Here is a 13316-nt window from a genome sequence, read left to right on the forward strand (position 1 = left end):
TTAGGATTTCAACCTCATCTGTCATCAACCCGAAAATAAATACACGCAAGTGCTTTACTCTGAGTCCCGTGGGAAGCGTTCCATGTTGCGTAGTATAATTATTGTGGGTTGTTATACTCTGTTTTCACCAGATTCCGAAATTCCTCTGGAACAGCTCAATAAGAACATGTAAAACATTTATAAGTTCAGCGCTTATTTATACGTCTATTGATCAATCAATTCTTTCAAATGAACTTGAATCACTCCTCTTAACCTCATGGAGGGCAGCTGGGGGTCATCTTAACCTCATGGAGGGCAGCTGGGGTCATCTTAGCCTCATGGAGGGCAGCTGGGGGTCATCTTAGCCTCATGGAGGGCAGCTGGGGGTCATCTTAGCCTCATGGAGGGCAGCTGGGGGTCATCAAGTCAAGTCAAGTCAAGAGTTTTAATTGTCACGGCATACAGGTATACAATGAAATGCGGGTGGTCTTGCCCGCGACGATGTGCAATACAGTGGTACAACATATAATAGAATCCAATAAAAATACAGTGGTACAACATATAGTAGAATCCAATAAAAACAACAGTGCAATAAACAGGGGGGTCTTTCATTATTCTGCAGGCTCTGGATTTGCACCTCTTGTTGTATAGAACCTGCAGGGTAGGTAGCGCAATACCCGTGGTACGCTCGGCTGAGCGCACCACTCTCTGTAGGGCCTTCTTGTCCTGTGCCGTGCTGTTTCCATACCAGGCAGTGATGTTTCCGGTCAAGATGCTCTCTACAGCTCCTGAGTAGAAGGACTGGAGTATCTTCCCCGATACTCTGAACTTCCTTAACTGTCTCAGGTGGTAGAGGCGCTGCTTCGCTTTCTTTACTACTGTGTCTATGTGTGTTGACCATGTCAGATCCTCTGAGATGTGGACCCCCAGCCTCATGGAGGGCAGCTGGGGTCATCTTAGCCTCATGGAGGGCAGCTGCGGGCAGGTTTCTTGTGATATGCTTCAGTCAAGACGACGCAGGCTCTGGGACACCGAGGCGTTTCACAATGGGCTCGGCAAACCGCCAAGTCTTGTCAACCTGAACATAATAAAAATGTCTTTTCTTTTCTGGCATGTTTGCACTTTGCACAACCCTCGCTAAATGTACGGTATGGTACCTGCTATCTGTTGAGGGTGGGTTGCCATGGCACCATAAACCAAACACGTAGGTAGTGTGAATGGTATGACAAGCTTGGCACGCCTGTTTGCACAACATGATTCTTCTACATCTGTTTACTGTTGGAAAGATTAACCAGTGAGGGATACATTTTTGGAAGGTGAGTCGAGTTGGCTGGAGCTTAGGTTAGAAAACTTAGTTTGGATCCCTGGACTGACATTGAAATTGTGGCGGGCCCAAGGGACCACTCACGCGTTTTTAGTAATTTTGCCAATGGCGAACATTTTCGGTGTTTTCCTTTCCTGGTTACGAGTAATCTTGTCTTTGATGCTGCATGTGGGGTTAATGGGGAAATTGCGTTTCACCAAAGGATTTAATGTTTTGTTAACGTTCCAATTTTTTAAAGCCAAATTGCTGACCTAAATGACCGGATGTTGCAGAGAATGCGCTGACGCTGGTGACGTCGGGTGACCTGATCTGCAATGCTGAGCTGGTTTTGGCCATTTTAGGCAGCTCCGAATTACTAAATCCCCTGCCTTATCAGAGAGAGAACTGTATATTAGAAGGCCTTGTTCACGGGAACCACAGCTGCATGAACCACAGAGGAAGCTACAGTAGGACAGTAGACGGGAGCAGCCGGAAATACGTCACCCGTGAGAGGTCTATAGGAGAAACAACTGTGGATATTCTCTACCGTTTTCTCAAAGAAGGAAACGTCTTCCACAGAAAGGGAAGAGGGAGGGAGGACAGGATGGCATAGTTTATGGAGGTTCTTTGCAGATTCCTCAATCTTATTGTGAAAGGAGGATTTGACTAGCAATGTTTTTGGAGAATGGTGACAAGAAATTACGGTAAGTAGTGATGTCACCAGGGAGGCGGGTCCTCTTGCACTTCCTCTCTGCACCATGTGTAGGCTCCTCAGGAAATGGGTTGTCAACTGATTGGACCGAAAGAGGACTATTGGTTACGCGTGTATGCCAAACGTCTGTCCTCGGACGGAGATGGAAGGTGGGGAATTTCACTAGATTGTAAGAGGCAGTTCCGTGGAATATTGCGGACTTTGCGGGTGCCAAGCCCTGATAAGTCTACTAGGCATAACTTAACAGGGCTTTATCTCCTGCAAGAGGTTACATGCATTAGATACCTGTGATGTCTTCCATTGGTACAGTGCTGGTCTGTGGGGGTGTCAGATGTGATGTGAATCTGTCCTCCAAATGATCTCAAAGCAGCTTGTCCTTTCATGCAACCTCGTCTGAGGTCATGAGGCGTGTAAAGCCAGCGTTTCTTCAGAGCAAGTTACCTTGTTGTTTCATCAGAGGCCCTCTTGAATGCCATTCCGATGCCGGAATCTCAGAATCGGTGACGTGAACTTAAAGGAACACGCCGACATTATGGGAAATGTGCTTACTGTCCTGTAGAAAAACTATTGATTGATTGAAAACTTTATTAACAGATTTCAGAATGGGTACAATACAGTACGGCTCAATACAAAACAACTGCTAAGAGGATGCAGACCAGAAAAATACTTTCGTCTTGTTTACATCGGGGTCCCCCATTTTCAATTCATCAGGACATTTATGACATACAAGACATACAGATATACATCTGAAGGGGAAGAAACTGTACATTGGTGGGGGGGGGGGGGGGGGGGGGGGGGGGGTAGTAGAGGATATCTTACTGCAAGCACAAATAAATGGAAGCGGATATGGATCAGCAAAAACACATCCCTGGAGTTTGGAGGCCAGTTGATCCGTATCCGCTTCCACTAATTAGCTTGCAGCCGGATAGTTTTCTACTGAATGCACAGAGAGGACATTGGTATCTATCTTCTTGTCTGACTCTGGAGAAGATAAGCGGAAAGCTTATTTTCCATAATGTCGGCGTGTTCCTTTTAAGATCCATGTGGGTCGATTGGAAATTAGGAATAGAAAAATGGAAAGAAAGAGACGGAGTGTGAACTACCTCTTTAACGACAAAACGGTGATCAACACTACAAGGCTGTGGTTTGTCTCTGTCTCCAGAACGAGGGTAAACCAGTGAAGATGATGAACCTGGAGGCCAAGTTCCATTTCGCCTTCATCCCTGACCTCAACTGCCAGGTAATATTTCAAACAGCCAATCGATCAACGGTATATATTAGCATCCAGCTGCTATGTATAATAGATTATTTGGAGTCAATGTGGCAGCTAGTCTCAATCAACCCTCTCTCTCTACTAATCAATCGTTCTCCCTCTATCAGACAAGCAACTAATCAATCAGTGAATGTAAGCAGTGCCTTTTTTATAGCTATATTCATGTGAGACTATTAAATTCTTACTATCTCACTCTACTGTGTTACCTGTAAGCAGTTCAGTCAACTGTGTTTGACAGATCCTGGAGCTGCCTTATGTAGGGAAGGAACTCAGTATGCTGATCTTTCTACCCAACGAGATGGAGGACAACACCACAGGACTGGAGAAGGTAGGTCACACACACACACACACACTCATACTCTCTCTCTCAACACACACACACTCTCTCAACACACACACACTCTCTCAAACACACACAGAACACACACACACACACACACACACACACACACACACACACACACACACACACACACACACACACACACACACACACACACAGTAAATGCTGATGTTATTCCCATCCCAGATGGAGAGGGAGTTGACTTATGAGAACTTTAAGCAGTGGACCCGCCGAGGCATGATGGTAGAAGTTGAGGTGGGCCTGCCTCGTTTCAAGATGGAGAAGACGTGTGACCTGAAGGAGGTCCTGAGCAGCATGGGCATGGTGGACGCCTTCTCACGAGATCTCTGTGACTTCTCTGGTAGGAGGGAATATGGAATATGGCTGTTAGCTTTGCCCTTTTTAAAGGACCACTCCACACATTTTGGGGGGAAATACACTTATTAGCTGCTCCCTACTGCTTCCAGTCCTTGTGTTAAGCTAGGCAAGCTGCTCCTTTGCAGACACACAGAGATGAAACTGATATCAATTCAATTTTCAATTTCAATCAATTTCAATTTATTTAATGACCACCCAGCCAGGCTGGTGGAATTTAGTTTCAGTGCAGGTTTCATAGCAGTTCCAACATAAAAACATAAAAACATAGAACATATGACATCACTTACAGCGTACATAAAAGAAAACACAATTACATAGATACAGTTTCGGAGTTTGTCCATGTCCATGTCAGCAGAGGTAAGGGGGGTTGCGGGGGGTACTACAGGGGGGGGGGGGTGCTACAGGGAGTTCAGTGTCCGTATGGCAGTGGGGAAGAAGCTGTTTTTGAACCGGGTTGTTTTGGTGGTCAGGGATCTGTAACGCCTCCCGGAGGGCAGCAGCTGGAAGATGTGGTGTGCTGGGTGAGTGGGGTCGGAGATGATTTTCCTGGCTCTCCTGATTGTGATTTGGCGGTGGAGTGATTCGAGGGAAGGGAGGGGGGTGCAGATTATTTTTGAGGATTTATTGATGATTCTTTGTAGTTTGTTTTTTGAGTGAGTGTCCAGATTGCTGTACCAAACAGTTATGGAGAAGGTGAGGATGCTTTGTATAATGGCCTGGTAGAAACGGAGCAAGAGATGTTTATTGACTCTGTATTTCTTAAGCTGGCGGAGGAAGAAGAGTCTTTGATTTGCTTTTTTGTGTATGTGGTCTGTGTTGGTTTTCCATTTGAGGTTATTGCTTATGTGAGTGCCGAGAAATTTGAAGGAGTCTGTGGTGATTATGGGTTTGCCGGAGATGGATATGGGGGTTTTGGGGTTTGGCTGGCGTCTGAAATCTATGATGAGTTCTTGGGTTTTTGATGAGTTGAGAAGGAGGTTATTGTCTGTGCACCAGGTGAGTGTGTGGTTGATTTGTGTACGGTATTCTGTTTCGTTATTGTCTGTGATGAGGCCTATAAGGGTTGTGTCGTCTGCATATTTATATATTTTTACGGAGTTGTGGAGGGATATGAGCAGGTTGGTGTATAGGGAGAAAAGCCAGGGTGAAAGGACGCAGCCTTGGGGGGCTCCTGTGCTGAGATATAAAGGGTGGGATGTGATGTTATTTATTTTGACCTTCTGCTGTCTGTTGGAGAGGAAGCTGTGGATCCAGTGGCAGATGCAGGGGTTGATGTTCATGTCCAGAAGTTTATTGGTGAGTTTGGCTGGGATAATTGTGTTGAATGCGGAACTGAAGTCCATAACCAGAATGCGGGCGTATGAGTTGCGGGTTTCCAGGTGTTGCAGCAGGTGGTGAGTGGCTGTGTTGACTGTGTCATCCACAGACCTGTTGGTTCTGTAGGCAAATTGATGTGGGTCCATGAGGGGGGTGGTGCTGGTTTTGAGGTGGGTGAGAATGATGCGTTCAAATGATTTCATTACTACGGATGTGAGGGCAATTGGTCTGTAATCGTTAAGGCAGGAGATATTATTGGATTTTGGGACAGGGATGATGGTGGACTGTTTGAGACATTGGGGGACTGAACAATTACGGAGGGAGGTGTTAAAAATGTTGGTGAAGATGGGGGCCAGTTCTGCAGCACAGTGATATAGGACAGATGAACTGATATCAATCTTCTCGTCTGAATCTGGGGAAGATGGCAAATACATGTATTTCCCTAAATGTCCTTTAAAGCCCTTTTTAACTCTTTCAGTGCCACGCCTGGTTTTCCGTTTTACCGCTTGAATGCCACCATCGGCGCCAATGTTAACGTTAATATCGCCTAATCTATGTTTTAAATTATGGCTATGTGTCTAATCTGCCCATCGGATTATCAAAGACTATTTTCCAGTCAGTGCTGTGAAGGCAGATTGTTTTTTTATCGCGTCGTTTCCGTTTCAGAGCAGTTAGAAAAGCCCCTGTTTTGATATAAAAAACAGCTCATTCTGGAGCATTCTATGAAAATCGTCTTTTAGTGGAATATTCCACAACGTTGATATTCGTCTGCCTTTTTATGAATCGTTTTCAAATAAACGCTAGATGATCAATATTATACGTGCACGCAAGCACATTACGGCCGCGCACTGATAATCGCTCCGTTGATTTCCTCACAGACTTTTACAGTGAAACCGAAAGGAGACATTTCACAAAACAGCTTATAACTTCATCAAACTTACTCCGATTATCCTACCACTGATAACATAGAGTCCTTACCTGACATCAGATGGTATCCAACTGGTATATTCCAATTCCTGATCACCATTCGAAAAAATCGATACGTGTATGGATCCAACGCGACACTGTAGATCTCCATGATCCGCGGGGATCTGAGGCTCCAGAATGAACTGTGGTAACCCCGGCTGGATCAGTGAACTGGAAAATGTGGAGTACCGGATTTTTTCCCCCTTCATTTTCATTGAGTCCATTCCAAAATCACTTATGTCGTCTGGGAGACGACAGGGGGCGCTTTTTTCCACAGTGATCACCGGCGCAGCTCGGCTATACTCGGGTAGGCTCGGGTGATGCAATAATTTTTCAGATCGCAAAAAAATAATAATAATAATTCCGAGAAATCTCGTGAGTGGCACGCAACCACCTATAAAAAAAACAGAGAAATCTCGTGAGTGGCACTGAAAGAGTTAATAAGTAAGCAATCACATGACTAACCTTTCCAGAACTCATGTCCTAATGGCAGTGGCGGCCGCACCCCCTGGTCACTGGAAAGTGGTTTTGGATTTTTCTATAATAGTAGATTTCGACCGCTAAAATATAATAATTCTTTTTTATATATAAATGACTCATTTTAAGTGTGTTTGTGTTTAAAATAAACAATAACGTGTAATATATAAAATATAAATCATTGTTTGTGCGTCCTGTTCATCCCCGCTCTCTTCTGGGGCGCTAGAAATATTGCCCCACTGACTGGGCGTCATTGCGCAACGCAGCCAATTGAAAAATGCACAGAGCAACATAAATGCACCTAGCAACAAAATTTTACCAATCAGTGTCTTCAAATACGATGCCTGAGGCGCCGTGTCCACAAAGCGTTTTTTTCAAGGCGGAGCGCTTTGGATATCAAATGAATATGAATGCCCAGAGCGATTCCAAAGCGCAGGGAGCGCTTATTGTTGCGTCATCTGCATTATAGATTGTATATACCTTAGGTCAGGGATCGGCAATAGGCGGCCCGCGGGCCGACATTGGCCCGCCAGCAATAATTTCTGGCCCGTCAGGTTATTTTGAGAATATGATATTTATTTTACGCGCAGGAAATATTCACTCGGGACGCCAGGGTGTCTTTTATTGTGAAGCTGTATCTATCTACCGGTAGTCATCAATAGCACTATAGCCAATTGAAATGCTAGAAATGGTCACGTGGACTGGGAGAACCAATGGAATAGTCCCTAACGAACTTTCACTTCCGCGTTCGAGATGGAGCGAGTAACAAATGTGTTAAAAAACAAAACAAACATCTTTGGATAGGGAAATGCAACAGGGAAATATAACGCTTCTTTTAATAAACAGGAGCCATACTTAAAATACGGGTTTATTGCAACAGGTCGGTGATTCTTGCGTGCCGAGCCGACGTCCTCTCTGCATAATATGTGGCGACAACAACAACGAGGAAATGGTTGTTATTACAACTGTGTTAAAGTTGGCAGATAAAGTAGCTGCATTCAACGCCAATCTGGAATTGGAGGGCGGCGAGTGGATATGTGACATGTTTCAAACATTAGCAGGGATTTTGGAGGACTGAACAACAAACAAGGTATGGTGAGTCGTGTTTTCATGCATTCTGTCTTCTGATCTGTTCATCACCCGCCGCGGTGATCTGCAACAGCTGATCTGCTGTTCATGAATGAATGAATGAAAACTTTATTTAACAGATTGCAGAATGGGTACAATACAGTACGGCGCAATACACACAATTGTTAAGGGGATCTGCAACAGCTGAGAGCTGTTCATGAATGAATGGATGAGTGAGAACTTTGTTTGGCGGATTGCAGAGTGGGTGCAGTGCAGTGCGGCGCAGTGCACACGGTTGTTGGGGGGATGCAGACCAGAGAAAAACGTTTGTCTTTTTTCAATATCAGTATATTAAATTAGCCATTGTTTTTGATCCTGGCCCGCGAAGCAACGGCTTGGGGAAAATCTGGCCCGTGGGCAAATCTAATTGGCGACCCCTGCCTTAGGTCGTATATTACTGGGTTGTCAGACACGGCAAGAATCGGCCTCTCCTCTGCCATGTTTGTTGATCTTTTTAGTCCCGCCACTTACTCAATTTTGATTGATCGGTCGAAAAAAGTGACATTGATGAGCGGTGCTCCTCTGCAAATGTGGAACAATTTTCTACTCGAGGCGCCTAGAGCGCTCCGCCAAAAAACGCTAGCCGGCGAGAGCGCTAAAACGTGAAGTGCGGCGCGGCGCGGGGAAGAGAAGCGCTCCTAGCGTGTCTTTACCATAGAAATGAATGGCAGAAAGGTGCTGGCAGCTCAAAAAATGCTTTCTGTGGACACAGCCCCGGAAGGGTGCTTTTTCTAGCGCCCCAAACAGAGTCATTGTCGAATTGTCTATTCACTCTATTGGCTGAGCATCGCGTTCGTGTGACATCACGTCCACCAGGAAATACCAAACGCTAATAGTTGTCGTCGTCGGAAATTGATAATAATCACAAGATACATTCACAGTGTTGGATCTAACTAAATGGATTTATATATGGACACGTTTATGGAAAGTTCAAGCCCAGACCACAAAGCTTCTCGAAGGGTTACGTCCAGGCATGCAGTCGTGCACACACGCGGTTACACGGCGTGTTAGTAGGTCACTCAGGGCAGAAGTGCGCGCAATGATGTGCACGCGCGCACTCGTCGCGCCGTGCGATAAGTACGCGGCCACAACACCGGCACTTATCACCTAGACTTTGCATAATAATAGGATACCTACTGTCCTTCTGTAAAATAACTCTAAGTTACATTGTTAATTTAGTTTGTATTTACTTTTCTAGTTTAAGTTAATTCAATTAAAGAAATTGTAACTACTATTACATTTAAAACATTGTTATGCATAATAATCATCTGTTCTGTGCGCAACTGAGGGAACATGTATGTGCGTGCACGTGGCGTGTGGGCAGTTCCCATATTACGACTGCATCACTGGTTACGTCGGACAGACCAGAGGCGCGCGCAGGCACTCACGGTTTAGCATGATGAAATCAGTGACTGTACTCCTGACAAAGTATAGTATGGTTTATTTGTATTGGGAAAGATACAGACACATTAGCTGGTTGAACAACATCTATATGTGTGGTAATAATGCAGATATTGAGTGTATTTCTGTGAAAATGCACGTGGCGCACGCCTCGAATTCCAACCGAAGCGAAAAAAATTCCCTTCCTGCCCGCGGCCGGTGTGAACAGCAACGCCCGTTAACATGGGAGCGAAAGTGAAGCGCTGATGGCTCGCCCGCCTCACGCCCGCGTTTGATGTTTTCGTGCCGTTAAGCGCGACGGCTTTTTTTTTGTATGTGATGTTCTACCGGCAAAAAAAAGTGAGTCTCAGCCTCAACATATACTGTTCTGTAGTTACTGAAACTGATTGAATATGGCACCGCCCCACCTAGAATAATTTTCACCAGCCGCCACACTGCCTACTGGGCAATACGCTCTACAACCCCAACTATTGCTGCTACCGTCTCAACCTTTTACTGGGTATAGATTTAATTTTGAGTAAAAGAACATATCTTTGAAGAGTGGAACTCAAAAATGGAACCCCCCCCCCTAAATCTCTGCTCAGTTTCTTTGGCCGACCCCATGCGGCAACATTTGCTGGAGCCCACCTACCCCCATTTAAAAGGGGCAACTACCCCAAAATAAGTAATTACCCCTCATTCAAAAGAGGCAACTACCCCCATTCAAAAGAAGTACCGGTAACTACCCCTCATTCAAAAGAAGCATTCCCGCATTGTGTGATTAGATGTGAATGAGCCCGGAGTCCTCTCCTTGTGTCTCTTGTTCTCTTCCCACGTTTGAAGCTCTTCCTCTGCTCCTGACAGGCATGTCTGCAGCCGGTGACCTGGTGCTGTCCAAGGTGGTCCACAAGGCGTTTGTGGAGGTGAACGAGGAGGGCACGGAGGCCGCCGCAGCCACCGCCACCGGCATGATGGAGTGCTGCATGCCCATGAGATTCTACGCCGACCACCCCTTCCTCTTCTTCATCCAGCACAACCCCAGCAAAAGCATCCTTTTCGCCGGCCGATACTCCTCCCCCGAGTAAACGCTGCACCTTTTACGTGCAACGCTCACGTTTCCTCCGTAGACGTGCTCTGCTTGCCATCCTGCATTGCTTGAGCCGCAAAGGACAAGACAAGAAACGCTGCATCTGAAAACACCACCACTCCATTTTTTATTGATTAGAGTAGGCTAAATGATCATTTAATATATAGATTATCATGAATTTATCAAGCAGGCTAATTTGTCTCCATTTTGGAAAATTACCAGTGACTTATCTACTCTAAAGACTTTTGAAAGGTCAAAGGTCAAAAGTGGGATACCCATTACTTTATGTTTGGATCACTGATTGGAGCCTTTAATCTCTTGCACTGTACTGTATATCCTGTACCCCCCACTCGGAAGCCTTACACTATTATGTCTTGTACTGTTGTTACCCAGCAACACAAAATCATCCACTTGCTACAATTTATTCTATTGGCCAGGATGGGCAGTGGTTGTACCCTTTGACCCGGTCTCTGTAACATCCACTATGTGCGTAATGAATATGCTCCTTTATACTGTATGTATATTGTTTACCAAAGATTATCCAGTGATGACATAACATTGAATGTTTCCTTACCAATTTGATATACGTTTTGCAACACTTTACATTTTAACCATGCAAAGTGCTTTTTGTTTTGCAAAGTGCTTTTTGTTTTGTCATATGCAATTTAAGTGTCATTTGATAATGAATTGTAGTGTCGTGTGCTCCATTACATACCAGATTACATTTTTAAAACAACAGATGTCATTGGGGCTTTTCTCCCCAATTAAACTACCCCCCCCCCCCCCCCCCCCCCCCCCCCCCCCCCCCGACACAGTAGAGTTACGAGTCGAGATTTCGATCTTTCCTGCCGGAGTGACCATACTAATCACTCAACATGGGGTTATAGCAATGTCAACAAACACCTTGGATAGCAACATGGCGGGTGTAGAACAGGTGAGAAAAAGGTGTGTGTGTGCTGTTACATTTTCTGCCAGGACAATAAGCCTGTATGTGTTGTTCTTGAAGCACTGTACTGTATCTGTCGCACGCACGCACGCACACACACACACATACACACACACACCCCAAGGGGTGCTTGAGCACCTGCCTTTTTGAGCCTCATAAAAAAGTGGTATTTTTATTTTTTTTAACAAATGTCCTTTTTGAAGAAAAAAAATATATATATATTTTTTTTGTTACGCATATAGACTGCCCTTCCAACTGAAAAATGTCAGGATAGAATCAAAATATTAGGTAAAGAGAGAGAGATGCCCCATATTCCATTGCAGTTTGCACTGCCTCCTCAGCGTGCCTCTCCACGGACCTATATATTTTATGCATAGCGTGGGTGGTGATGATGATATAAACCGCTGTAGCGCATACAGTTGAATGCTGGTATTATACTTACTGAGGGACACGAAGAAGTCAAGTCCGATGGGATTTGGGAATCTCGAATCAAATCGGGATTGGAATAAAAAATGCATTTATATTAAACAATACAGAATATACAGCTCTTGGGGTCTGTAGGGTAAGCACTTATTCCCTCCCCCCTGAACATTTATGGAGATGTGTGGGCCTTTTAAGTCAGTGATAAAAGTATTTCAAAGATAAGTGAGCTCCTGCACTGATTATTATAGTTCAATATTTGATCACCAAAACCCCCCAAAAAGCATAAAAAGGGGGGGCCCCCGCCCGAAAAGGGCCCTAAAAAAATTGGGCTTGTGCGCTACGCGCGCTCGGTTAAAACACACACAGGTATAGTGCCCTTTTCAGCCTTTGAGCACCTGCCCCTCTAAAGTCCTGTGCACGTCCCTGCACACACACACACACATCCCTGCACACCCACACACACACAAAACACACATTTGCTTACTGACTCACTCACTTAGGGCTCGGCAATATGGTCAAAATATGATTATCACAATATTTTTCTTATTTTTGAGCGTATGCGGGTATTTGACTGGAATACTTTATAATACTTAACAATTTTAGATTTACTTAAAAAAATGGATAAGGATACGTTTACTGTACTGTATTATACCCATTCTGCAATCTGTTAATAAAGTTATCAATCAATCAAGGCAGGGATACACTATGATATGCCCCCCCCCCCCCATGCTCACACAGACCATCATGTATCCCTAATTGTAACTGTGGCCATTATATGGTTTCATTGGACTTCATTTATTATTGAATTTGCTACAATTTATAATATATTCATTTTGACGTCTGGTCATATATGGTGTCCCTTTCTTTAGGCTGCTGTCGCGTTTTTACCTTTGGAACTGATTAAGACACCTGCGAGCAAGCGGCAGGGATGGTCGGAGACTGGGACTGATTAAGACACCTGCGAGCAAGCAGCAGGAATGGTCCGAGACGAGTTGTACAGGCTCTCTAAATTCTAAGAGTGTACCACTATGTGTAGTGTACCACTATCAAGACTGTTACCAAGAACAGAAGAATAAGACCCCTTTTTATGTAGCATGCAGCCAACGAGGTATTTAATGTTTGTTTGTATTTTGCTTTTCTGATGTGTTGTTTTCATACCGTGTATATTATTGTTTGTGTTGACCTGATGCGACGTATGTTTCTGTTTAAGTTTTCACGGTGGATTGGAGGACCAAGCCTTTAATAAACCCGTCGAAAGGAAACCACTTGTGTCTGCAGTGCTTGGAAGGAGTTACAGTGAAAACTCGACTGTTCATCGATGCAAGTGGGCGATGAACTACAAAACCTTGAGGCCTGCTTGCTTGCCGTAAAAAAAATGGATGTCGCAAAACTTTCTACTCCTTAATGCAGATAAAACTGAGATGTTAATTGTTGGCCCCCCAAACCACAGAGGCCTGTTTCAGGACATCTCCCTCAACTTTGATACCTGTCATGTATCCCAGAGCTCCACCATAAAAAACCTCTGAGTCATTTTTGATTCCTCCCTCTCATTTAATGCACATATAAAAAATGTCACCAATTGCATTCTTCCATCTTCGTAATAT

At 44.6% G+C, this 13316-nt stretch overlaps 1 protein-coding gene and 1 long non-coding RNA gene across 3 annotated transcripts in view; both read left to right on the forward strand.

Annotated features, from left to right (window-relative positions):
* The window catches only part of LOC311247491 (leukocyte elastase inhibitor-like), a 31523-nt gene extending 20429 nt beyond the window's left edge, over positions 1 to 11094 (forward strand). For both annotated transcript variants that reach the window (XM_084338532.1, XM_084338533.1), the window contains exons 6-9: positions 3157 to 3234; positions 3506 to 3595; positions 3797 to 3971; positions 10121 to 11094. In XM_084338532.1, coding sequence (XP_084194658.1) covers positions 3157 to 3234; positions 3506 to 3595; positions 3797 to 3971; positions 10121 to 10341 — 564 coding nt within the window. In that variant the 3' untranslated portion in view covers positions 10342 to 11094. The remainder of the gene's footprint in view (positions 1 to 3156; positions 3235 to 3505; positions 3596 to 3796; positions 3972 to 10120) is intronic.
* A 62-nt stretch (positions 11095 to 11156) lies between these two features.
* On the forward strand, positions 11157 to 12974 carry LOC311247492. The gene is made up of 2 exons (XR_014620846.1): positions 11157 to 11277; positions 12582 to 12974. It is a non-coding gene; the product is annotated as an uncharacterized lncRNA (long non-coding RNA).
* Positions 12975 to 13316: the final 342 nt, after the last annotated feature.

Source organism: Notolepis coatsorum (assembly GCF_963971535.1).
Source record: "Notolepis coatsorum genome assembly, contig: SCAFFOLD_224, whole genome shotgun sequence".
Taxonomy (NCBI): Eukaryota; Metazoa; Chordata; class Actinopteri; order Aulopiformes; family Paralepididae; genus Notolepis; species Notolepis coatsorum.